We start from the raw sequence: 26,994 nt of genomic DNA, 5'->3' as shown, positions 1-26,994 counted from the left end.
GATAATCGCGGATAGACCCATTTAAATGAGTGTTATACATAAATATAAATGATGATTCACTATAGATAAATAGGTATCTATTAAACCAACATATACCGTACCGTATAACCATAAATTGATAATTTTTTTTTCGGAAATTGTAAAGTTTCAGCCGTTATCACTTTATATTTGTGTATTTGTGACACAGAGTTTGAAAAAAGGACATGATTGATTACATTTCATGATTTATTTCATGTGAAATAAAAACAATAAAAAAAAAAGAATAAGGCATGACTTTAGTTTTACTATTTTATAACCATAGATTTTAGGGTCTTCAAAAAAAAAAAAAAAAGAATGTGAAATTGATTATTACATTTTTAGCATTATGTAAGCTATCTATGTATCAAAGCATATGTTTTGAGTCTAACCAATTGACTGCAAGGCATAATTATTGAGTATTCATATGAATACAACCGGACCGATAAAACTATACAATAAAACAGTTAATCACATACACTTATGACATTACACTTATGAGGTAATACATAATGTTCATTGTTTAAAATGTTTCTTATGTAAACATTCAGTAATTATAAATTTAGTGCAATATGTGTATAGTAGTAAGAGTAGTATTTATATGACATTTTTAGATAGAAATGTTTGTTTAGCGCTAAGATGGTAGTTGCTCAGTTAGTAGAATAAATGTATTGGTAACAAAGTTGCATATTGAAAACTGGGCATAGTCAAATTTATCAAAAAATTGTTTGATTTTTGTAATTTGTTGAATCAATTTGTTAACTTTCTTTTTTCAAATATTGACACACATGTATTTGCTATAATTTGTTTTAAATTTTACGACAACGGGCTGACTATCCTAAGCACGAAATAATTTCACATAAGGTAACAAATACATTAAAAGCATTAACTTTACCATCAACTGCATATTGTATCAGTAATCAAATTTAAATTTAATATCGCATTTTTGTTTTTAAATTTAATAATATTACCCTACTTAAATGAACTTGCTAACCAGCTTCCAGTGCCACATTTAGACTATTATAGTACAAATAACTCACATCTTGCGCCGGCACGGCATAGTTCCCTTGGATAGTGTAGGCTTGTCCGCCAGCTAGTATGACAGGTCCGGCAACGTTCGGCTTTGGTCTGTATGGAATAGTTGCTCCCTTCGGTGGACTCTGAATTCAAAAAAGATTACATTTTAATTATTTTAAAAGACAATATAACTAATATATGTATATAAACTATACATAAACATACGTATCGTTGTAAAGATTACTTGCCAATGGATTTAAAAAGAATGAAGTTTTTATTAAATTATATATCACACATTATTCTAGCCAGTCGTTTCACCAAACACATTTCAATGATTATTTTTTTATTTATACATTTCATCTGCAAGGAAGCATACAAAATCGTTTTGTATATGTAAAGTATTGAAGTAGAATTTTTAATAAATACTTTCAAATTATTAATTTCATTTTTTAGTTTTAGAATATTATCTAATCCTTGCTAAAAGTACCATAAACTCGTTATATCTTTACAAGATCAAGGATAAGGTTGGCGCATGGATTTAAATGCAGAAAATAGTTCAATGTAAATCATCATCAGAATCATTTCGATGGCTCCTAAGTATACTGAGTCAACTGACAACTTTTGACTATTTCATTTTTTTAAGATATTAATAACATTTACTTCATTTCCTATCTACCTATGTAACAAAAAAATAAAGTTATTAGAAGTAGAGTTGACTCAGTATACTTAGGAGCCATCGATTTTTTTTCTATAGTCAAATCTGTAAGATGTTATTTTGATCTTACCTCCAGCATAACACAGCAAATGTGATAAATACACTGCGTTATAGCATCACATGTACCACTGATTGTCACTGCTCTCTCAGTTGAGTTTGGAAGCATTTCACTTGCAACCTATAACAAAACAATTCAATTTTGTATTACTAGCTGACTCGGCAAACGTTGTTTTGCTCGCTAAACGCTATTTAAAAATAGGGGTTGGTGGTAGAAGGGTGAAAATTTAGGGTTGTATATATTTTTGGTTTCATGTTATTTTTTATGTTTTGTTTCTTTTTTAGTTTAGTGATTACATGGCAGTGTGCATATAAAGACACATAATATATCCTGAAAACTGAAATTCAGGGATTTTTTATTTTATTTTTCCTTACATCCTTTTAATCCAATTAAAGCAGAAAAGTAGCAAAAGTTTATTTTTTTTAAGTTAAAATTCTCTGCCAAGTAAGGTTAAGCGAAATGTAAATTATCATCAAATTTCATGTAACTGGTTCTCTTCTGTTTTTTTTCTGTATTTATAAAATTACTAGCTGACCCGGCAAACGTTGTCTTGCCGCTAAACGCTATTTAAAAATAGGGGTTGATGGTAGAGGGTTGAAAATTTAGGGTTGTATGTATTTTTTAATGTTGTATCATAAAAAAATAGAAATTCAAAATATTGTCAAAAAAATAAAAAATAAAAATTTAGGGGTGGACTACCCTAACATTTAGGAGGATGAAAAATAGATGTTGGCCGATTCTCATCGATACCGGATAAGCACAAAAAATTTCATCAAAATCGGTCAAGCCGTTTCGGAGGAGTATGGCAACGAAAACTGTGACACGAGAATTTTATATATTAGATATTTTGACTAGCTTGTTATCCCAGTTGGTTTTTGAACTCGCTTTTTAGCCTAAGTGTTTACAATGTTGTTCGATTCCTGCTTTGATTCTGGGTGTTACATTTAAGTATTTATTATATACACGTTTAATATAAATTATTATTAGTTGGCAGTTACATTTTTAAATCACATTAGATCAATAAATATTTTTTTTTTGTATCATCAAGCATTTTTTTATTAGATAATATTTTTTTTGTTGTGTAATGTTTATAAAAATAATACTGTACAGACTTGCTTTTGTTAATTGAAGTTCTTGGGTTTTCATACTTTGTCCATAAGTATCAATTAAAAAAAATTAACAATCTACCAAATAAATATGCCATGGTATCTACACAAAACATCTTTATAACTCGATAGATTAACTTAATACTTAAAACATTTCAATTTTATGGTTTTAAAGTATTATTATGAGTACGCAGGCACGCACATGCACACCCATAGATACGCAGCGGGAACCAGGTAGGGCCGAATGAATTACTGTAATATTATATATCATTACTATAATATTATATCATCATTACAGCTTATACAGTCCACTGCTGGACATAGGCCTCCACAAGTTTACGCCAAAAATAACGTGAACTCGTGTATTTTGCCCATAGTCACCACGCTGGGCAGACGGGTTGGTGACCGACTATAATATTATATATCATTATTATAATATTATATCATTTGTATAATTACATACATCATATGTTGCTCAAATAGCTATTATACTCATTGTCGTTATCAGGTGGATTACCGCTGCACGCCGTAACCCAGGTTTTCCTAGTATGGCAGCAGAGGCATCCTAAATATCATTAGTGTGAAATTGCTTTGTAACTAAATTTATGCACAAATGTAAATCTTTTTACTTGGGAAAAAAGAAAGTATTATTATTATTGTACCTGTATGTTAGCGCCGGTGACGTCGCGGATCTCCTTGATCTTGGAGCCGCCCTTGCCGATGAGCGAGCCGCACTGCGAGGCGGGCACGATGAGCCGCAGCGTGATGGGCGCGCGCGAGCCGCCGCCGCCGCCCTCGTTGAACTGCGAGCACCACTGGAACCAGTACGCACATGCAGTATAATGCTATCATTACAGCCTATACAGTCCACAGCTGGACATAGGCCTCCACAAGTTTACGCCAAAAATAACGTGAACTCATGTGTTTTGCCCATAGTCACCACGCTGGGCAGGCGGGTTGGTGACCGCAGGGCTGGCTTTGTCGCACCGAAGACGCTGCTGCCCGTCTAGGGCCTGTGTATTTCAAAGTCAGCAGGTGGATGGTTATCCCGCCACCGGTCGGCTTTTTAAGTTCCAAGGTGGTAGCGGAACTGTGTTATCCCTCAGTCGCCTCTTACGACACCCACGGGAAGAGAGGGGGTGGCCATATTCTTTAGTACCGTAGCCACACAGTACATAGCATGTACTGTGTATGTACTGTGTGGTGTTTTTACACTATGCAAAAAATTAAAACGTGCAGACATTATTGATAGTAAAACTTTTTTATGCACGCTTGATTTAGGGGCGTAAGCTGGTGAAATCGTGACGGGAGCGTTACGAAACGTGTGATCAGGCGAGGCGATTGGAAGTTAAGAGGGAGATATATTTTAGTGAAGATAGAGAGAGAGAGAGTTTACGTTTCTTATATTACTGTAGGGGCAGCTAAAGAAGTTTTACTTTAGTTGCGTGGTCTAGAGCAGTTTTTTTTTTTTTTGTATATGAACATACAATTCGAATTAGCTATAAAAAAAAAAAAAAAATACATTTTCGACGTGGAACCTAAATTTAAAAATTCATTTTTTAGTCGTCATGGAAACGATAACAATAGTATTCTATGAAAATTTCAATAGACTACCTATCGTCATTACGACAGACGATGTGACGAGAGTAGAGACGGAAAACGGCAAAAAATAGTCTATTATTTAAATTAAGGAATATTATTATTGTATAAATTTCCAGTATCGAATATCCATAGCGATAGTGATAGTTGATTTTATAATTCTTAGTAGGTAGTTTTTTGTACATGATTTTGAAGTAACCACTGTTGTACACTGGTCAAAATTGGTGGTATTTCAACGTAGTATGAACAAATTTATATATAAAACCGAATTCGTTTGCGATTACCATTTAGAAAAATCCCTCTCACTAAGAGATATGGTAATAAATTTAAAAAAAAGTACCGTGTCCTAGCTTTTATTTTAACACCAAGTTTCATTGATACACGACCAATATAGACTGAATATAGATTTAGATCAATATAGATTAATTAAAAATATTAATTTTTAACCCACAGAATTAACTTTTTAAAGTTTTATTATAAATATGGATAGTTGAAATAAATGCGTTAAGTTTTTATAATAGATTTTACGAACCTCTTCAAACTTCTTGCAGATGAGTGTGAAGGCTTTGAAGATAGCACTTGTGTTTCCGGTAACGGTAACGATTCGCTCCGGACATGATCCATCTGATATATTGATTTTAGCTCCAGACTAAAAAAAGTAACGGTGAATAAAATATTACACACCGAAAAAAAAAAGACAATATCAACTTAAATAATACAACACTTATTGTCATGAAAACACGCGGAAACAATTGACAACTTTCACAAAGAAAGTGATTTTATACGAGTAATAATTATTAAGTTTTTATTAGTTTGAAATATTAAAGCAATTATAAATTTATGATATCATTACAAATACGTACTTATTTTTATCTTTATTAAACTCACCTCTTCTCTGAATCTTTTAACGATTTCGCCCTTTTTTCCAATGATACTCCCAACTTCCTGTATATAAAAAAATATATATATAATTAAAATTGAGTCATTCGATCTTGTTAGTTTCTTAAATAACAATTAATTTAGCTTCTTCGTATAAAAGCCGTTAATATTGGCAAGTATTGTGCAACAAGCGCACGCATAATTAATGCAATTGCACGAAGATTTATATCGTACAAAAGATTTCCTGTCTGGTATCCATTAATAGACGCAGCATAGCGATTCTTTACTGCAATAATAGTATCAGGGATGCACAATGACAGTTTTAGAGTGTCGGCGACGTAACTCGGTCTGTTCCTGGCAGCATCGCTAGTTGACTTCTGTAGTATGTGAACAATGCACATGCGTCAGTCTAGTCACTCAAGTAACGCATCTTAAAACGACGCAAATAGATGCGGGATTGACGGCGAAAGTATTCATCGGTTCAAAGAACTTTACACTTGAACACTACACTTTGTTCAAACTAAATTATTGTACATTTCAATGCAATATCATGCAAATAAACATCGAGCTCGAAGACAAGGTTAAATTTTGCTTTGTTTGGTCTTGTTGTCGGAGTCTTCACTCGTATTTTAATATGTATTTACAAATATAAGTGGAAATTTAAAGCAGAAAAATATTTCAAATTATTAGCATGCAATTTAGGTAAATTGTAATTTATATGAAAAAACAAGAAAAGTGGGTACAAAAAAAGTGGAATGATAAATATCACTTACATATTTCAATTAGAAAAAAATATAAATTTACATGTTTGATGAACAGGGAGAGTGCCAATAGTTGGCAAAATGACAGGTATAGTTTATATTGGATTACAGCCAATTAAAACTGGATATTAATGTATCACATAGGTAAACGTTCACATCAATACATTTCGTGGCGGAGACATACATTGCAGTGTTTAATTAGAAACTATTCAGCTACGGTTTATGAGCACAATAAAATATTTCCTTCTTGTGTACTGCAGTTTTCTCTTACACATTGTTTTATTTGTAATGAGTGATATAAATAGATTTTAACATTTATTTTACTATGAAAAATCAACGTGTATCCAATTTTAGCCTTTGTCTAATTCACACAAAATACTACATAATTAACATTACAAAATAAAGTGAATAATTTGTTACACAGCACAAAAGTAAAATAAAATAAAAATAAAAAGCCTATACATAGTTGATTTTATTAATATGCACTTAAGACCAACTAATTTTCTTTGTTTTTATGTATAAATTACTTGTAAAATTGCAGCTAATTATTTGTCTTTTGTAATACATTCGACCTAACAGTGTGTTCTCATTTTATATATAAACTTCATGATCGCTACAACAACACACTTTCAAGCTTGAAGTTCTCTTTTGAATTTATTTTTTAAAAAACCAGCTATACCACTTGTTTGAAGAATTGGATGCAAAATGAATAAATTGGATGTACGATTTTGTTAAATGACTGTAAATATACTTAACATGTAATAAATAATATATAAATATTACAGAGTTATAGCACTGCACCTACAAGAAGTTAAAGATTTTTCATTCTATTTAAGCAGTTTTAAATAATGACAGAACACATATATTAAACATTTAGTCACATTTAATATAATTTAAAAGTCTTTAAAATACTATTTTGTTAGTATATAATGTCCATTTTATATTCCAAATGTTTTATTATGTAATTTTTTTTTCATGATTTGTGTTATGTATAAAATTATAATAAATTATGAATTATATTTTTAAATTACATCAATTACTATATGCAATGTGCAAAGTGAGTTTTATGTCACATTTAGTATCTAGAAGCTGGATCAAATGCTACATTAACTTAATTTCCAAAATAACGTTTCAACAACGATGTAAAAGCTTTTAATTTTAGATAAAATAACTATTAAGACGGCACTAACATTTCCTCATCTTGATGTTACATCATTATATAAATTACATTTTAATTAATAAAATAAAGGAATAAAATACTGAACATAAAGTGTAGCAATTAAAAGACACAAGTAATGGATTATACTTAAAATAACTACAAAAACGTAGTCTAAGCAAGCAAGATAATATATAAATAGGATATTGTGTTAGGTATCCATACAAGTGCTTGTGTCCTAACAAGATTTAAATATCAATGTCACATGAGATTAACATATTTAAGAGTAATATAACTCGTAAAAAATACAAATATGACATTTATTAAATAATTGTAATTGTATAATTTTTTTTTGTATGATTGCTTTACTTTTACATTTTGTACAAGTAAAATACAAAAGAGAAACTAAATTACTGAGCACTGATATAACGATGATATCTAACAGAAATTTTAAATTAAAATTCCAATACAAACATAACCTCACAATATTATTAAAATAAATAAAGAAATATAGAAGAAGGTAAAGTGCACACTTCCACATAAAATGAAAATAAGAGTATAAGTGAAAACACTTAAAAATTACGATTTTAAGTGTAACTTTCTTACCTTCCCCTGCATAATCAGTCTGATAGTGAGGGTAACTTTGGAGTCTTCTTCATGGAGAGTGGGGGCTTTCTCCAGTTCCATGCTGGAGGAGGTGTCCGTTGTGTCTCGCGGAATTTTGGCTGCGTACAGGGCTACGTGTGGGCAGGGGACACTCCACTCAATCTAATGGCTGGGACTCTGGGGCTCTTGGCACGCACTGCAGGCAGGGTAAGCTGGAAAACAGGTGCACATCTCATAAGGAATATCCAAAGGTTTCGAGCGCTAAAGGTTCGGGGCATAGGAAGTTATCCTCGTTTTGAAGCGAAGCTCATTGCTTAAGTATTTATTTACAATGATTATCAGTGGCAAGCGCAACGGAATGAGGGCGGCTAATGAGGATCTAGACGCTATTATAAACTAACTTGTCCTAAGTGCGACCGGATTTTGCGGCTGTAATACGAGTCGGTTCGCTCTGGTCCGCGGGACCGTTACTTGAACTCGGATACTGGTTATTAACTCGCAACATAACCTCAGCGTCGCGCCTCATGGCTACCCGACCGGGTTATCGATCTCGCAAATTCTAAACAAATCTTGACGACACTGACTTCGCAGCTTCCTTACCTCGTAGTTTATTCTGATGAACAACGATAACATAACAAATCTTAACACTAATATTATCACGAAGATTTGTATAAAATCACACTTATCACAATTTTCTTAATCACATTAAATTATAAAAAATAATAAAATTCGACGCAGATGACGCGTCTATGTGAAGCTTGTAGTTGTCATAGACAACGAGAATTGTTTTGTTTGACGTGAACGAGAGCTGCTTTAGTTTTGAAGTCTGGTGTGTAGCCTCCCTGTGATGCTAACGTGACTGTAACCAATAACTTTAAACATCCAACTACTCGACACAAGTAATTTTTAACAAAAAAATACTAAAATTTCGATAAATTCTTTGAAGAACTGTGATACAAATAACACGTCTGTGTAATAGGCGAAATTTTTTTAACTTTATTTTCTTCAAACTGTTTTACTTTATATTTTATTGTTTATTTATATTTATTGTTTGCGATATATAAAGATGGTTTGCAAAAAATGCATGTTTTACTCACAAAAAGGAAAACTCAGTTATTTACAAAGATTTCGATAGAAAATTAGTTTAATACTTTACAAACAAAATTTTTATTTACAGTAAACAATCACTGCGGAAATATTATTTATAACAATATGATAAATTATTAGGTTATCGTGAACTTTAGAAATCAATGTGATTGTTGTATAATGCTTAAAACATGATATCTTTCTTGTAATATGGTAGCACTATGTTTTTACTTTCATATGGCTATGGACATGTATAAGGTTACTACGTTTCGTTATCATAGTTTTGGGTTTGGAAATATAATCATTACCTTGTACGATACTAATACTATTTTTTTTAATAATAATAAGAGTTTTAGTAATAAAAATTATTTTCATACAATTATGATAACTATTTGGTTGGATATTTTGATCTTAAATTTAATAATAAATATTTTGATTTTAAATTCATTTATTATATTTTATATTGTAGTCAACTGCCCTACCTACTTTGGTGTATGACCACATTACAGATTACTCCGATAGAGTGCTATACATTGAAATTGGAATCACATAATTTAAAACAAGAAAAAACCATCCTTAAGAAAACGAATACACTAACTATGCCCTGCGGTTTCATTCCGGGTAAATTTGAGGAAAAAATGTACTAAAATATTTTTAAACCATTACTGTGGAATTTGGGTGACTCACCCCGTCACGCTGCGCGACGTGGCGCGTCTTTTCATTTGATTTTACATTATAGTCCAACTTAAAAAATAATAAGAGACAAAGTTTATTTTTTTATAAATTGCCTTATTGGTGAAGTACTTTTTATTCTTAACTAGCTGACCCGGCGAACTTCGTATCGCCTAACACAAACTTTATCGTATGGTATTAAAGTTCAAATTGACTTTTAAGTATTATCACAAATCTTTTGTATGGGAGTATAGAAAAGTGTTGTTTTTAGACTTTTTCAGGATAATTTTTTTTTTTTAGAATTTTTCTCTCCGTAAGAACCATCCTCGTACTTCAAGGAATATTTAAAAAAAGAATTAGCGAAATCGGTCCAACCGTTCTCGAGTTTTGCGCTTAGCAACTCATTCAGCGACTCATTTTTATATTATAGATGATTCATATGCATAAAAATATTTAACAAGGCATATACAATATTTTGAGAAAGTTGTAGAATTTCTTTAAATTAAATACGTAGATGCTTATTTATTTCTACTAGTAGTTGCCCAACGGTCGAAATCAGACCATAATAAAAAAATTAAATTACAAAGAAATACTTAAAATAAAGAACCTTTTTAAAAAAATTCAATTTGACTACAGACTTTGACAATTAACAAAATAGTATAATATGCGTTTGTGTGTGAACTACGTGGTAGTGTGTGTAATTTTTTTTAAAATTGATTTTATATATTTTTATGCGTAGTTTAAAATAAATATTATCATTCTGCACTCCTCTACATAAACTATAATTGTACGAAATTTCATATTCCGTCCTCCGTCTGCGCAATTTTCGTAAAAAGGGGTACAAAGTTTTTGCTTTTCACGTATTAATATATAGATTTTAAGAAAACTTATATACCTGAGTGAACTGCGAAAAAAATTTAGCCCATCAAAAGCTATTTCATAGAGCTAGGAGGATACAAATTATTTTTTCCCTACCACTTCCCGACCTCAGATCACCCGTAATTTAAATATCTTTTCATTTTCGTTGTATTCTTTTTCATTTACAATGGGTGTCATCCAACTATATATTTTTTGGTTTCAAAAGCTATAAGCACTGGTCAATTTTACAACAAATTTTTAGAGACATTGGATACCTTCTTATAGTACTTTTACCACAGTTTTTTTTACAATCTTTAGCGTAAATAATAGGTCGTGGAAACAATTTTTTCGTATTTTCTAGTAAAAAGTTGTAATAATTTTTTTTGTTGTATTGTTTGTAACTGGCTGGTTTTGATACCATGAATTTGAATTGAAAAACGAAATGTAAAAAGTAAAAAAACAGTTTTCCGCCTTTTCTTATTTAAATTTCTTTCTCAGATATTTCTTTCCAAAAAATAGGTGAATCCAACGAAAAAATACGGTACATTTTAAAGTTTTACTTTACACGGTTCAGCCTGTAATATCCCACTACTGGGTATAGGCCTCTTTCCCCATGTAGGAGTAGGATCAGAGCTTAATCTACCATGCTATTCCAATGCGGGTAGGCGGATATATTCCCTACTATGAGTAAGGATCGCTATCAGGGCTATTTTTTTACTTAAAAAAAAAACAAAAAACGAAAAAAATTCTGATGTTTGTGGACCTAATGCAGTATCAGTAAAAGTAGCACAAAATTGGTTTAACCGTTTTCAGTCGCTCTTCTCTGGTCGCCCAGTTACGGATAAACATGAAGACGTTTTGAAAATGTGGAGCTAGATTGATATTTGAGTAGTTACGATATAGCTATATAGCTATAAGATCTAAGAATTGACCATAAAACTGTTAGGAACCATTTGAAAATGACTGGCTATACAAAAACGCGTGTGATTTAGACCATACGACTAAGGTAAAACTTTTTTAGCTCCATCTAATTTTTATCTCCCTCTCAACTTCTGTTCGCCGCGTCCGAGCACACTTTTCGTAATGCTCTCGTTCCACATTCACTTACTTCCCAAGTCAAGCGTGCGTAAAGAAGTTTTACTTCCAAAGCTTCATATATAGGTGTCACACGAACTAATTGAAGAAAACCTAATTGAACATGTACTCATTTGCGATTCTCTGTTAACGTAGGTAATGATATAGAACCATTTTTTAAGATATTGATCACTAGTGACGAAAAGTGGATCGCCTACTATAAGAATGTATGGAAGAGTTAGTAAAAGTCAAAGTTCGGTCAAGCTGCACAGACTATTGCGAAATCGGAGTTGACACGCAGATGATGTTGAGCATATGGTGGGATTGAAAGGACCTCATTAATTATTATAAGCTTTTACCACCGGGCAAAATCGGATTTCTACAGCTGTCAACAGCTGATGAGACTTAAGCGAGAAATTAAGAATAAGCGGCGAGAATAGTTCAACAGTAAAGGTGTATTCTTTCATCACAACCACGCCCGACCACATACGACTTTAGCCCCTCAACAAAAATAGAGAAAGTTTGACTGGGAAGTTTTAATGCATCCACCGCATAGCCCTGATCTTGCACCCTCAGATTTCCATCTGTGTCGGTCTCTTCAGAATTCTTTAGATAGTGTAAAGTTAGCATCAAGAGAGGACTCACAAAACTACTCTCGAGGTTTTTTAATGAGAAGTACCGAATTTTCTACAGCAAGAGTTATTGAACAAAGTGGTAGGTACATATGTATTATAATGAATGTAAATAAATGTTGTAAAATATTACTTTGAATTTCTATATAAAATGCGAAAAAAAAATCTCCGACCTAATATGTCGATTGGCTTTACTTATAAACAAACTAAGCTAATATAATAACAATAATATAATAAGATGAAGCTTAACAAATAAAGTTTTGTTATTCTGTTCTTGTGAGTCCGTGTCTCGGAGAGCACGTTAAGCTGTCGGTCCCAGTTGTTATCATGAATACCTGATGCGATCGTAACTCATAGTAGGGATCCGCCAACCCGCAGTGGAGCAGCCTGGTGGATTAAGCTCCAGTCCTGCTTCTATATGGAGGAAGAGCCTATGCTCAACAATGGGATATTACAGGCTAAATCTTAATCTTCGACAAGAGTAGGCTGTAGTATAGGTATAAGTTGAAATTTCAGCGAATTGGACTCATTTTTTAATTTTTTAAAATTGATTTGCTATATATTGGTATATATGTTCGAAATCATTTTTAAATGTTATTATTAAAAAAAAAAACAAGTTATGTAGGTACTACGGGACCGCAGCAGTTTTTAGTAATAGGATTGAGAAATCGTATACAGAGGACACTACATTCCAGAGTATGCTTAAATAATAGTACCTGGGTGACCAAGCTCGGTATTTTTAGTAAATCGTGAAGGATTAGTAGTAGAAGAGAGAGTTAAAATGATTCGCTGCCGGGTTGGATGAAGTCTTTTTTAACCGACTTGAAATCGAGGGAAACTCTCGAAAATCCGCATAATTTTTTACTGGGTGTACCGATTTGGATAACTTTTAACTTAATCGAAAGCCGATGTTTACCATGTGGTCATATTTCATCGAGATCTGATTACAACTTTTGGAGAAATCTTTGTTAATGCGTATTTCTTGACTATTTTTTCGTCTACCTACGTTGTTTTACTTGTCGATGTAATTGAAGTCGATTTTTTTTTTCGTTTGCCTGCAAACACAATTATTAATAATGAATTGACGCAAAATAAAAATAAAAACATTGATAAATTAAAAATTGATACAAAATACACAATTACAGATTGAGAGTAATTGCTTCTCAAAAACTGATAGGCGCTCCAACAAATCGTATTTTTTTTTTTTGAAAATCATATTTAAATATGAATTACATATTTATAAAATATGAATACTATTTTTTTACCGACAATAATAAAAAATATAAATAAATATAAAAAATCAAAAATAAAAAATAATTAAAAAATAATAATGATAAAATATGAATAATATTTTTAGATTTTACCGAAATAATAATAAACAATAAGAACTGCCTATTTAAATAAAAAATAACGAGTGCAATTAGAAAAAAAAAAAAGAAAAAATAATTGATGAGGGGCAAGGGGATTTGAACCATGATCTTTTCTGTTGATTCTTACCGGCCGATTTCTCACCGATCTATATATATATTAAAAAAATTCTGTTAATGCTAATCTAATACTATTAAATGAGCTATTCTGTTATATATATATATATTTTTTTTTAGATTGGTATTAACTGAAATATTTTTTTTCTAAGGCAACGAACACACACTGTCATGCACAAGAACCTAATTATGGACAATTCAAAGTCCGAATACATTGAGATATGATAATTTTACAAATAAGATAAGAGTCATAGCTGAGCTACATCGGGGTGTCGACCTTTACTTGACGATAAGATCATTGATGACTCCATAATATAAATTTTGTATGTGTTATTGCACAATATTTAATTACCTATATATTTTCTACTAGCTGCTGCCAGCGACGTCGTCAGCGTGAACGCTATACAGCACCAAAAATACCTACGATTATACCTTTTAAAATAACATTCATTTACCCGTTTCCTCTTTACATTTCATATCTACAGAAAGTGCAGTAACAGAGGAAGATTGTCTTTTGTAAAATTGACCTTCAAAAAGTGCTTATTTTCAGCCTGCTTTGAATAAATGACTTTATGGTGATTCTGGCGAATTAAGTCATAAGTTGTGACTGAAGCAGATGGAGAAAATAATGAATAAGGAATACAGAATAGGATATGCATAGGGAATACATACTTATAGGACTTCTCGATAAACAACATTAGTGGTTATGATGATTTTGAAATCTCATAGATGGCGCTGCTTTAAAATTGTCTTGATTCTACTTATCATGGAGCATAGAGATGCTCCATGCTACTTATATTCGTTTAATTATGTTAATCGGCCTTAGTTACTTATATTGCGTGATTTTTATAGTGTGAAGCTAACTTATAGCATGGTTATTAACATAATAACAACAACATTCAAATATGCGTCGTTAGGTTACACGTTGTTACAGAATGCGTTAAGAAATAAAGGTTCACTGGTCGTTCCCCGTAGGTGATAGCTTGATATTATGTAGCCTATATATTGACCCGACTTTTTAATAATATTCGTGCGTTATTATATTGCGTTATTCAAGTAAATCTATGTAGTACTTTTGAAATTTACCCCGGACATACATACAGGCAAACATACAAACAGACAAACAGACAAAAATTCTAAAAACTATATTTTGGCTTCGGTATCGATTGTAGATCACACCCCAAGTATTCTTTTATAAAAATATTCAATGTACAGTTTTGACTTTCCTACAATTTTTAACCGACTTCCAAAAAAGGAGAAGGTTCTCAATTCGACTGTTTTTTTTTTATGTATGTGACATCAGAACTTTTGACCGGGTGGACCGATTTCGACAAAGTTTTTTTTAATCGAAAGGTGGTGTGTGTCATTTGGTCCTATTTAAATTTATTTAAGATCTAACAACTAGAGTTATATCTAATAATGCGTTTTTACTTGACGCTTTTTTCGTTGACCTACGTTGTATTATACCACATAACTTTTTACTCGATGTACCGATTTTGATAATTCTTTTTGTTGTTGGAAAGGAGATATCCCTAGTTTGGTACCATGATAAGGAAACCAGAATTTGATAACAGGATCCCAGAGAAATCGAGGGAAACTCTCGAAAATCCGCATAACTTTTTACTGGGTGTACCGAAAGCTGATGTTTATCATGTGGGCACATTTAAATTTTATCGAGATCTGATAACTACTTTTGGAGTAATCTGATATTGATAATGCGTAGTTACTTGACTATTTTATTTTCATCTACCTACGTTGTATTACTTGTCGATATAATTGAAGTTGGTTTTTTTTCGTTTGCCTGTAAACACAATTATATTATATGTATAGATGTATATACTAGCTGACGCAGCAAACGTTGTTTTGCCTTATATATTAATAACCCCCTTAACCCCCCCCCCTGTAACTTAGGGGTATGAAAAATAGACGCTGGCCGATTCGCACACCTACCCGATATGCATACAAAATTTCATAAAAATCATTTTTTTTTTATCAAATAGGTCAGCAAACAAGTCGGCAAACAAGTCTACGGTTCTCGTGATGGTTAGCGATTATCGTAGCTTACAGACGCATGCAAATACCAGAAGCATCGCAAGCGTATTGCCGACTCTAATCCAAATTTAAACCAGGAGCTCTGGTCACCTTACTCACCACAGGAACACAATACGGCTTGAATCATTATCATTTAACTATGATCTTCGGTAAGGTCGAGGTACTCCCCAGTCGGGCGGCTCCAGATTTTGAGCAGGGTATTTCCTGTTTTGCCCTGCCATATTGTTATGAGATACAATACGATAGGGTACAGCATTTATAGCATAGTAATTAGATCTTTTATTGTATTATAATGTTTTATTGTCTCGTGTGTTAGTAAACCATAATAATGTACCTACTGCAATGAAATCGTTAAGTAATTCAACTTAATTAAATAACTACTATTTAAAACGCCCGTAGTTTAGTTAGTAAAAACAGTTAAGGAGTACAACGTGCAAATTCTGCAAGTAAACAAGGGTTAAAATGAAGCATGTTTTTGTTGAGGTTCTGAACACTAATGGACAGCATTAATTTGTATTTGCTCGCTGAGTTGCTAATAAATATTGGTTCAGAAAAAGATTTATGACTAAAATGAATGTTATTTTAAAATAAATACAGTGTAATATTTATTTTTTTGGTTTTCTGATGTATTTTGCCAAAAAATAAATTAATTAATAGGCATAAGCTCTCTAACATTAGCATAGTAGCCACTATAGCGATGTGTTTTTGTTTAAAAAAAAAATAATTGAAATTTTTTATAAGCGCCTCAAACTCAGCGATCCCTTGAGAAGACCGTCGGTCGGTCGGTGTCGGTTGACGTATATTTATCGGGTGTCGACGTCTTTGTTCACAATTTCGGTTAAGTAATAACAATCGGTTGTCGGTTAACGTCGAAGCTGGCGCCAATTATCAACACTCTACGCGAGGCGACTGTGTACGATGAACGTCGACGAAGTTGTTATGATGTTTTCTTAAAAACGTGTATAAAAAATATTTGCTGCACCCAATAATCCTGAGGGAAAATTTTATTTTAGGGACATTTTAGAACTTTAATTTACAACAGATGTAGGGCATATCAGGAAATTATCCTGCACAAAATCTGAAGCAGCCCGACTGGAGAAGTACCTCGATCTTACAGAAGATCACAGCTAAATAACTGTCTTCGAGCAGTGTTGTGTTAATGACGCTGTATTTCATGCAATGTATTACCAATCATTACATCATTACAGCCTATACAGTCCACTGCTGGACATAGGCCTCCACAAGTTTACGCCAAAAATAACGTGAACTCATGTGTTTTGCCCATAGTCACCACGCTGGGCAGGCGGGTTGGTGACCGCAGTACTAGCTTTGTCGCACCGAAGACGCTGCTGCCCGTCTTCGGCCTGGGTATTTCAAAGCCAGCAGTTGGATGGTTATCCCGCCATGTATTACCAAATTTGTATAAAAACACATTTTACATTAATTAAAAAGAGTAACTGCAATACTTTTGTATTATTGACATCTTGTCAATGTCTTTTTGTCAATATAAAATCAATATAAAAGTGAAAACCACTTTTCAAATAAAAATAATCTCGAATTAGATTATATAAAATTAAAGCATTAAGTTGTGGCATTAATACTAAAATTCCATCATCATCATCATCATTCAAAAATCATTGCGACATAATGAAAATTGACAATTCGTGAGAAAATCTCTGTTATCCTAAACAAGAGTTAGCTAATGGCATCTCTAGAGAGCTTTGTTAACAAAGTAGGAGTATGTAGGTTGTAGGAGGACCCTTTTGTTAACAATAACCACTTTAATTACTTACGACTGACTTTATTAGATAAGGAAATCCGATGTTTACATGAACATTGAACTAGTGTAGATATATATATAGGAAATCGACTACGATAATTGTTAAGGTGTTTAAAATGATAATTTCGAGATCTACTCAATATATACTCAAAATAAATTACAGGATGTACGGACTAAACGGACCTCAAATTTAGATTCAGCGTATTGAAACATAACGCTAGAATTTTTTTTTGGGCCGGTGTTATTTTTATGTATGAAAAGAACAAAGTTAAAAATTATACCAAACTATTTTTAAAATGGCGTCCATCAATACCTGCCTACCTGCGATATCAGAATCGTTATTAAAACCTAAATAAACGTCTTACTTGCCCTAACGCTTTAATAAAAATAATAAAATTAAATAACTATTATTTATAATTAGTCGAAACTTGTAAGTCGTGGTGCCATGGGTGTACTCAGTATTTTGGAGCAAGAACAAATAAACGTAAAACATGTTACGTAGTTAAAAAAAATTAGGTACTTTTATTTACTGCAACTTTTTCTTTCACTACCTACACTGCTACAAAAATAGCTTCCGGAGGTTTGGACTAAATTTAACTAAAATTCCCTTATTAAAATCTATAATATTAGTTATTGGCTTCGAGTCAGCGTGGGGCAAATGCTCTACCCTGAGCCAAAGTTGGCACGCACATGTATGTTTTTAAGGCCCTACGCTGCGTTAAAAGGTAGTTTCCAAAGAAAAAAATCCTTTATTCTATATAACCATAAACTTTTATGATAAAAAAATAGTATCGATATTTTGTATCATTCTTATAATTTATGTATGTATGTATTTTTCTTGGAATAACCAAATTTTATTTTAATGTAGATAATAATTAATTCCAAACAGTAAGGAAACAATTAAAAAAGAAGATACATATAATTATAGAACCTTGTTTGATGAGAATATTTAGATACAGACTTACGAAAATTAAAAAAAATTAGAGGTGAGTTTTGTTATTAATCTATATCGTTCTGGCTGTTATTATAATTAATTTAATAAATTATAGTTCGAAATATTCACCAAATCCGAAAATTTTATGTCTGTTTAAATATTCTTATTCACAATTATGTTTGTGCCATTCATACACGTAATGTGAAATACAATTTAATGTAGCTGTGAATAACAAATAACATGAATATTGTGTTAAAATTTTACATTTGAAATAAAGTGACTAAATTTAAAATGAAAATATAAATTAACCTAGTGTTAAATATAGTTTACTAGTTAAAGTAAATAGAAACCAGAAATATAAATTACAGTTTTATTTAAATTTGAGAATAAATCATATTTAAAATATTTACTAAAATGAAATAATAACCTGTTTATTTTTTAGATGAAAAAAATATCGTATGTACTCGTACCTTCAAATAAGAAATCATGCTCCACACACTAATAGACATATTTTATAAGCTGATTAAATTACATTGACTGGTGGTGACTGTTGCTGCTAAATTATTATACACAACGTGTAACAGAAGTAGTAACAACATGTTATATAATTTTTAATTCGATCGACGTAAACACTTATAAGTTATAATTTAATTATTTTACCTTATCACTTCCCTACACACACAATGTTTATCTCAAACTTACGATCAGAATAGTGAGCCGCTTAATAAAGAAATATCTTGGGAATGCCTCCTGAGAAGCAAACATTTACCATCTGTTAAAATAATGGTGTATCTTCTTAGAGGTATGTATCAGACCGTATCATAAGTGCTCGAGAAATATCATATAGCTTTTCTTTCTAAGCAATTTTTTTTTTAACTTCAAAAACATTATAAAATAAAATAAAAAAATTATAACACTTCTTTTTTTTTTAAATCAAACTACTCACTTGGATTAAGGATGAATCATGAATTTTTTAAAACAATTTAACTTACAAACATAAACGATACACAAATATTATTTTACAAATAAGAAATAGATTGATCTCGATTGTATGTTTTTTTATTGTTTTTTAATAAAAATTAATGTTTTTTAATACAAATTATTATTTCTTAGTATGTTAGACTAGCTGCCCCACGTGGCTTCGGAACGGAATATCGGGATAAAAAGTAGCCTATGTGTTATTCTAGATCTATAGCTGTTTACGTATACCAAGTTTCATTAAAATCGGTCCGGTAGCTTTTGCGTGAATGAGTAACACACATACATGTATAAATACGTGCATATATACATACATACATCCATCCGTACAAACTTTTGTATTTATAATATTACTAGAACACTCCTGAGCAATGTTCATTAAACAATATATTTCGAAAGCATATGTTGCACCATAAAAAAAAAACAGTTAAAAACCATTTAAATTTCAAATTTAAGAGTCAGCTATTTTATGGTTATCGAAGATCGTATATGGAATAATTTATTTGTTACAAAAGAGCTATTAACTAGTCCATAATAGTAAGCAGAGTTTAATTGTTCAAGTTTTCATTTAATTATTACTGATGCTTAAGTTAGGTAAGTTCGTTCATCAATTGTTTCATCCAATAAAAATTTTTATACGTTCATTTACGTTTAGCTTTTACTATAATAATGTTTTCCTATGAAAATAGAGCCAATTACTATCATGAGCGTCCTGTCACCCGCCAATACTATCAGTAATACAACTATATTCTTCATAATACCGTTATAGTTTTCACTTATTCTAAATTAGTGGCAGTTTTTTTTTATTAAAAATATGTTAATTTTTATATAAAAAAAAAAAACAAAACCTTTAATACTCATAGGTACATATAATCCATCGCACCCGAATATATTACTTTTTTCGTTTTTTTATACCAATTTTTATCCTTTTGATCAATCTTTTTTTGTTTGTTAAAATAACCGACTATAACAGGTTTTGTAATTTTTACGTAGTGCTAAAACTGTTTCCTAAAAATTTATCTTCGCAAAGTAATATCTAGAAGATGTTGTTTATCAGGTATTCTTTTGACTATATTGTAACAAACTAAGAGAAATAAAACATTTCGTTTTAAGTATACGTTTTTAAACTTAAATATTCTTTAAGAGCAAATAGTTTGAATTTATAACCCTGGAAATTTTAATCTACCGACAGATTATGGCTGTGTTATTTATCCGTAATAACTAAAATATATTGGCTAAAAGCTGAATTTGTTTCGTGCTTGTTGGCGAGGGAATACATTATGAAAAAATCTACGTACATTTATTTTGCGTGGCTGTTACCTAAGATAAAAGCATTAAGTTAATTTCCTTAGGAACAGACGGAATTGTGTTGATGTGAAAGATATTTTTTTATTTTTGTTCGTCAATCCCCTATAGAGGGTTATATTATAAACACGGGGTACTTATTTACTATAATTTATTTGGTGAATGGGCGTGACTGAGCTTAGTAACAATAATGAGTCAATATTGTCTTAACGCGAATATTTTTTAATTTTTAATTTTATTAGTATGCTTATTATAACTATAACTAATACAAAAATATATATATGTTATATACATATAGAATAGATACATATACAGGTACCAAGACGTCGGGCCAAAATAAAAGGTACAACTAACAATACTGCGATTAGACTACGATTGCAACGAATAATTATGATTAATAGCGAAAAATTTAAAATACACATTGTGTGCATTATTATTATTTTATCTAAATCGAGAATTTTAAAATACGGAAGATAATAAAATATTTTGTACATTGTAGAACTTATTTAAACAATACCTAGGAGATCATAGGATATTGTCGCTGATAATTAATACTAGGATTAACTCGTCCTCAAAAATAATTGTGGTCACGTTGTATTCATTCAGTGGTCCACTGTGTCCACATCGTGATGACATATGATAAATTTATACAGACTGAATTGCCGCCATCGTGCCAGAACAGCCGGGGATCGGCTATACAAAAGGTTATTATTGTTAGTGACTCTCAATTTAACATTGGAGCGAAGCGAAATCAATTTGGTTGCGTTCCCTTTTGAATTTTTTAGGTTTCATTACGAAGGATTGATTAGAAAGACGAAAATTGAAAAAAATCGTTTCATATGTTTATAGATAGAAACTTATTCAGACTTTAAAATGATTTCCGGAATTACAGCGTTTTGCATTAAACATTGCGTAAAAAGATTTAATTCTGAATAATTAGCTAATTCGTATCAATTGTAAGTCATTGAAAATAAGTATAAATTAAAACAAAATTAACTTAATTTAATAAAATATAATGTATGTTGATTGGTTCAGTTAATATTTAATGTACATTGCAAATTATATAGGATATTGGTTAAAGCTTTGTCGTCATGTGATGGCGGTCAACGAGAGAGAGAACGTTATATTATTCACGGTGGAATTTCCATATTTCACGTGACGTCGCTAATTCGACCTGTCGCAAGGGCTTACATTAATGAATGGTTGTTTTTATTTTCTTACTATTTCTATTATTGTGTACTCTCAATATCAAAAAATATAATATATGATAATTGAACCTGTAATTGTACAGGAATTCTTAATTGAACTATTGTGTTTTTTAAATTTACTTTATTGTTACATTTATGTTAATAAATAATGTAAACGAGGCTCAAAATGTAATGTTAAATATATTAGTATTGTATTATTACATATAATAGTATTGTATTTAATACAGTGAAATAACATTTTAGTGCTGTATTTTTTAATTACGCAACAAAAGTTCGTATATTATGAACGAAAGAAAAATAGGGATTTTTAGCCATTTTAAAATTAAAAAATAGTGATTCTAAACATTTTTGAATATCATATCAAAAATTGACCGCTCCAGCGGGATTCGAACCCGCGTCTTCGACATACCGTGTCGACGCTCTAGCCAATTAAGCTATGGAACGATATACCACTAGAGCGAAACTTTTGATATGATGATTTTTACTTTCGGTTTAAGCGAACCGTGGCGCCGTCTATAGTGAGTTCTTTACAGAGACTCGTAACTATTCAAAGTTTCATATTACAATGAAAATCTTTGACAGGAGACGACACCATGCTATTTTTAATATGTACGATTTTTATTTTTGTGTTACCCACAATTAGGAATTCTAAACATTTTTGAATATCATATCAAAAATTGACCGCTCCAGCGGGATTCGAACCCGCGTCTTCGACATACCGTGTCGACGCTCTAGCCAATTAAGCTATGGAACGATATACCACTAGAGCGAAACTTTTGATATGATGATTTTTACTTTCGGTTTAAGCGAACCGTGGCGCCGTCTAACGTTAAACCGAAAGTAAAAATCATCATATCAAAAGTTTCGCTCTAGTGGTATATCGTTCCATAGCTTAATTGGCTAGAGCGTCGACACGGTATGTCGAAGACGCGGGTTCGAATCCCGCTGGAGCGGTCAATTTTTGATATGATATTCAAAAATGTTTAGAATTCCTAATTGTGGGTAACACAAAAATAAAAATCGTACATATTAAAAATAGCATGGTGTCGTCTCCTGTCAAAGATTTTCATTGTAATATGAAACTTTGAATAGTTACGAGTCTCTGTAAAGAACTCACTATAGACGGCGCCACGGTTCGCTTAAACCGAAAGTAAAAATCATCATATCAAAAGTTTCGCTCTAGTGGTATATCGTTCCATAGCTTAATTGGCTAGAGCGTCGACACGGTATGTCGAAGACGCGGGTTCGAATCCCGCTGGAGCGGTCAATTTTTGATATGATATTCAAAAATGTTTAGAATTCCTAATTGTGGGTAACACAAAAATAAAAATCGTACATATTAAAAAATAGTGAATAAATTTGTGATACTTACATTATACGTCACGAGATAATCGACCAACAGAAACTGTAACAATAAAAAAAAAAAAATTAAATTCCTTTTGCTTGCGACTGCCAAAAAAGGAGGAGGTTCTCATTTTGACTGTATTTTTAAGTGTATACATATAAAATCATAATTTTTTATTGAGTGTATAGATATTGATGTGCTTTTTTTATTTCTTCGAAAACTAGTTCTTGTCGTGTGTTTGCATAGAAATTTGAGTTAAAATTAATGACTGAATGAGTGAATTGTAATGAATTTGAAGGTATAAAAAAAAAATTAAAGTCGGTTTTTTTGTTTGAGATCAATTAATTATTGTAGTATAGAAAAAAAAACATGTAGGTTTTAGTTGTATAGCTACTTCATATGAACCCAGACAGAATTTACTATCGGCAACATTGTAAGAGCATACAATTTTTCATCAAACAAATCACCGTAAGCATCATCAAAAATATTTAATTTTCAACAATTCTCTAGAACGAATAAAAAATGTATGCTACATCTTACTTATTTACTAATTTATCATTTGAAATTACTTTTATCTAGTTATATAGACGACGCGTCAGCGCAGCTGTCATAGCACTGGCTGTTGCGCTGGCGGTCGAGGGTTCGATTCCCGCTCACGACAGACATTTGTATCGATCATATAGATGTTAGTCGTGGTCTAGGCGTTGTGTTTGTGTATTTGTATGTGTTTCCGGACCCCCAACACAGGAGAAAATCCTACTGGGGGAATCCGTTGAGTGTGAAACGTTTATTAGTATTATTATTATGTCACTGAATGTCACTCCGCCCGCCTAATACATAATAGATACATATATTATAATAACTACTTATATAGATAATATAGTAAATTTACTTATACTTACATATATAAATATAAGCGGGTGGAGGTATGGTTATTATTATTATTATTATATCCATTAATAAAAGTTCTCCTATTTTGCGTAAGAAAACAAACGGGAGAACCGGAGAACTTTACTGGTTCACCATTTAAGGCACTTTTGGCTCTTGTTCTATCAATATGTTACTCATGATAGGATTCTTATAATGAATAAGTACATCGATTCAGTATTGGTCATTGATCGATTATCCAGCCAGCTATTGTTGTCATAAGCCTAAATGCTTAATTTCATTGTTAAATTGTCTTTCGGCTTCATTTATAACACAAGTTTTAAATATCGGTGTTAACCTATCGTAATACAGTTAATACTATTATTTATCATGAATACTAATAGCTTAATGATATTCTTAACTAAATTTATGTTTCGATACTATATATTCAATTAATTGTTATTGTTATCTGCTTTTAAACATGATTGATTAATATGAACCCATATAATTAACATTGGATGATTTTAATTATGTGGGTGCTATGATAATATTATCTACTACTATCTATCATATTATTTGACAAAGCAAGAACGTTATAAAGTATTTCGATATTATACGCTTGAGTTTTTTATAGTAAGACTAGCTGACTCCGCAAACGTTGTTTTGCCATATATATTATTAAACCACTTAATCCCCCCTTTTATCTTAGGGGTATAAAAAATGGATGTTAGCCGATTCTCAGAACAACCCGATATGTACACAAAATTTCATAAAAATCGGTCCAGCCGTTTCGGAGGAGTATTGTAACTAACATTGTGACACAAGAATTTTATACACAAGAGATGACATAAAAAGTACCTAACATAATGTAATAATGGTAATATGTTTCATGTAAGTTTTATAGTAAAATTTAATCTTGCCTACATATTGTACTTTGACGCTTTTGTGTAATTTTATAGAATATGCCAGTTTCCATTTAAAAGATCTTCCCATTTTTGAAATAAGAATAAGTCGTCGCATTAAATTGAATTTTTATCCGAACTGTAGAAGAATAAGATAGCTATCTATAATTAAGGAAAGATTAATACAATAGGCGTCGTCTTTCTTGAGATCTTAAGTAATTTAACTTATTAATCCTCTAGAATAGCTCACTTTTTGACTTAATAAGTCACTGGATTTTATTCTTTTATCTTTGATTGTGACGTTTTTTTATGCTAATCTCGTAAAATAACTATCAACATAGTCTTTTATTACAATTTTTTTAGTTAAGTCATCAATGAAAAAAATTACTTGTACATCATATATATAAGATTTATTTTGTATTTGGTTTTAATTTTTATAGTTCTTTTGTATAAATCGTCATTAAAATGTTGGATATGGTATATGGTTTTTATTTTATCTTAAGTCTCCCTCAGTTAGGTTTATTACCTACACGGTGTAGGTTAAAGGTAAGGTGTAGGCTACACCTTACCTTTAATAAATTTTTTCCAAATTTTTGTTAAAATTTTGATCTTTGGTACTATGCTTCTTAATATTTCATTTAGTTGCCTTCTTCTTAGTTTTTTCTCATTTTACTTCCACTTATCGTTCGATTTATTTATATTTGTTAATCTTTGTAGTTTTACCAAAAAATATTAATAAAAATTAAAAGCGCGTGTTTGTTTACTAGCCGTTAAAGAAAAGAAGAAAAGAGAACGAGAACGAGAGAAAAGTGATATATATATATATATATTCTAATGCGAATTTTATATAAATACGTAGGTACCTGTTATCGTATTTACTGTTATCCAAGCCCCTTTCAAATACTAATTAATATATTTGTATTGTTATGACAAATCATAAATAAACGTAATTGATTAATTAGGTTAAGCAGCCACCAAGGAAGACGTATTATATAACATAACGTAGAACGTTAATGATTTCATCAATAGGCGTAAGATTTCCTTTTCTTTTCAATAGTTCTATTATATGAAATTGGAACTATATTGCTATTATCAAGTATTATTAGGTTTCCGGAGTACAACATACATAAAAACCAATTATGTTGTTACAGTATTACTATTATAGATAGAAAAAGAGAGAGCGAGAGAGAGAGAAGGAGAGAGAATCTGTAGATTTCGATTTTCGTTATTTAAAACAGTGGACTTAAATATGTATAAATTAACATGATTTTGTAATGTGAGGAAAAGGGAGGATCCTCAGACCAGATGGGTGTTGTGTCTGGCGGGCTACTGCGCCCCGACGGTTATTGTCGGGTTCTTGTATATATACTTAATTAGTTTGAAAACTCTGATAGCGCGATGTAGCATACGTCAGTTTTTTCTCTAATTACGTAGTTCGTAGTCGTTCATATTTCGCGTGATATATGTCGCCACAATTTCATTAAAATATTAATTTATCAACAAGAACAGCAGATTGTGGTTTGTAAAATCGAAGAGATATTGGTACTAATTATATACTTATATAGTGTATATCGCTCGTTCAGTATTGTAGAAATTCTAACTATTTTTAATCTACCTTTTTCTCTTCATGATTCCATTAAATGATTTCTAAGATTGGAATTAGATTTATTTTGAGACAAAAAAAAAAAAATTATAAACTAGAAAACCCGGTCATGCGTTAAGTTATGATCATCACAGCCAAATAGGACTTATATAATCAGAGCAATATCTTTTACAGTTAAGGCTGGTAAAACCACACGGTTCGGATAGTATCCTACATTATAGTTGGCCTATTTAGCCGCTAATGCGATTATTGTATGTCAGGACTTAGACACCACTATACTCACCTACTTAATTACACGCTAG

The 26,994-nt window shown here is 31.3% G+C and overlaps 1 protein-coding gene across 2 annotated transcripts in view; it reads right to left on the bottom strand.

Annotated features, from left to right (window-relative positions):
- The window catches only part of LOC123655360 (poly(rC)-binding protein 3), a 232,359-nt gene that overhangs the window by 6,631 nt on the left and 198,734 nt on the right, over positions 1 to 26,994 (bottom strand). The window contains exons 4-10 of one of the 2 annotated variants that reach the window (XM_045591172.1): positions 23,348 to 23,380; positions 7,913 to 8,124; positions 5,399 to 5,455; positions 5,043 to 5,159; positions 3,574 to 3,726; positions 1,818 to 1,925; positions 1,056 to 1,175 (exon numbers count right to left, since the gene is read on the bottom strand). In XM_045591172.1, coding sequence (XP_045447128.1) covers positions 1,056 to 1,175; positions 1,818 to 1,925; positions 3,574 to 3,726; positions 5,043 to 5,159; positions 5,399 to 5,455; positions 7,913 to 7,993 — 636 coding nt within the window. In that variant the 5' untranslated portion in view covers positions 7,994 to 8,124; positions 23,348 to 23,380. Of the gene's footprint in view, positions 1 to 1,055; positions 1,176 to 1,817; positions 1,926 to 3,573; positions 3,727 to 5,042; positions 5,160 to 5,398; positions 5,456 to 7,912; positions 8,149 to 23,347; positions 23,381 to 26,994 lie in introns of those variants that run through there. The other variant, XM_045591173.1, reaches the window with a different exon arrangement.

The sequence above is a fragment of the Melitaea cinxia genome, chromosome 7 (genome assembly GCF_905220565.1).
Source record: "Melitaea cinxia chromosome 7, ilMelCinx1.1, whole genome shotgun sequence".
Classification (NCBI taxonomy): Eukaryota; Metazoa; Arthropoda; class Insecta; order Lepidoptera; family Nymphalidae; genus Melitaea; species Melitaea cinxia.
The sequence above is the reverse complement of the archived record's forward strand: the minus strand, read 5'-3'. Positions and strand labels throughout refer to the sequence as shown.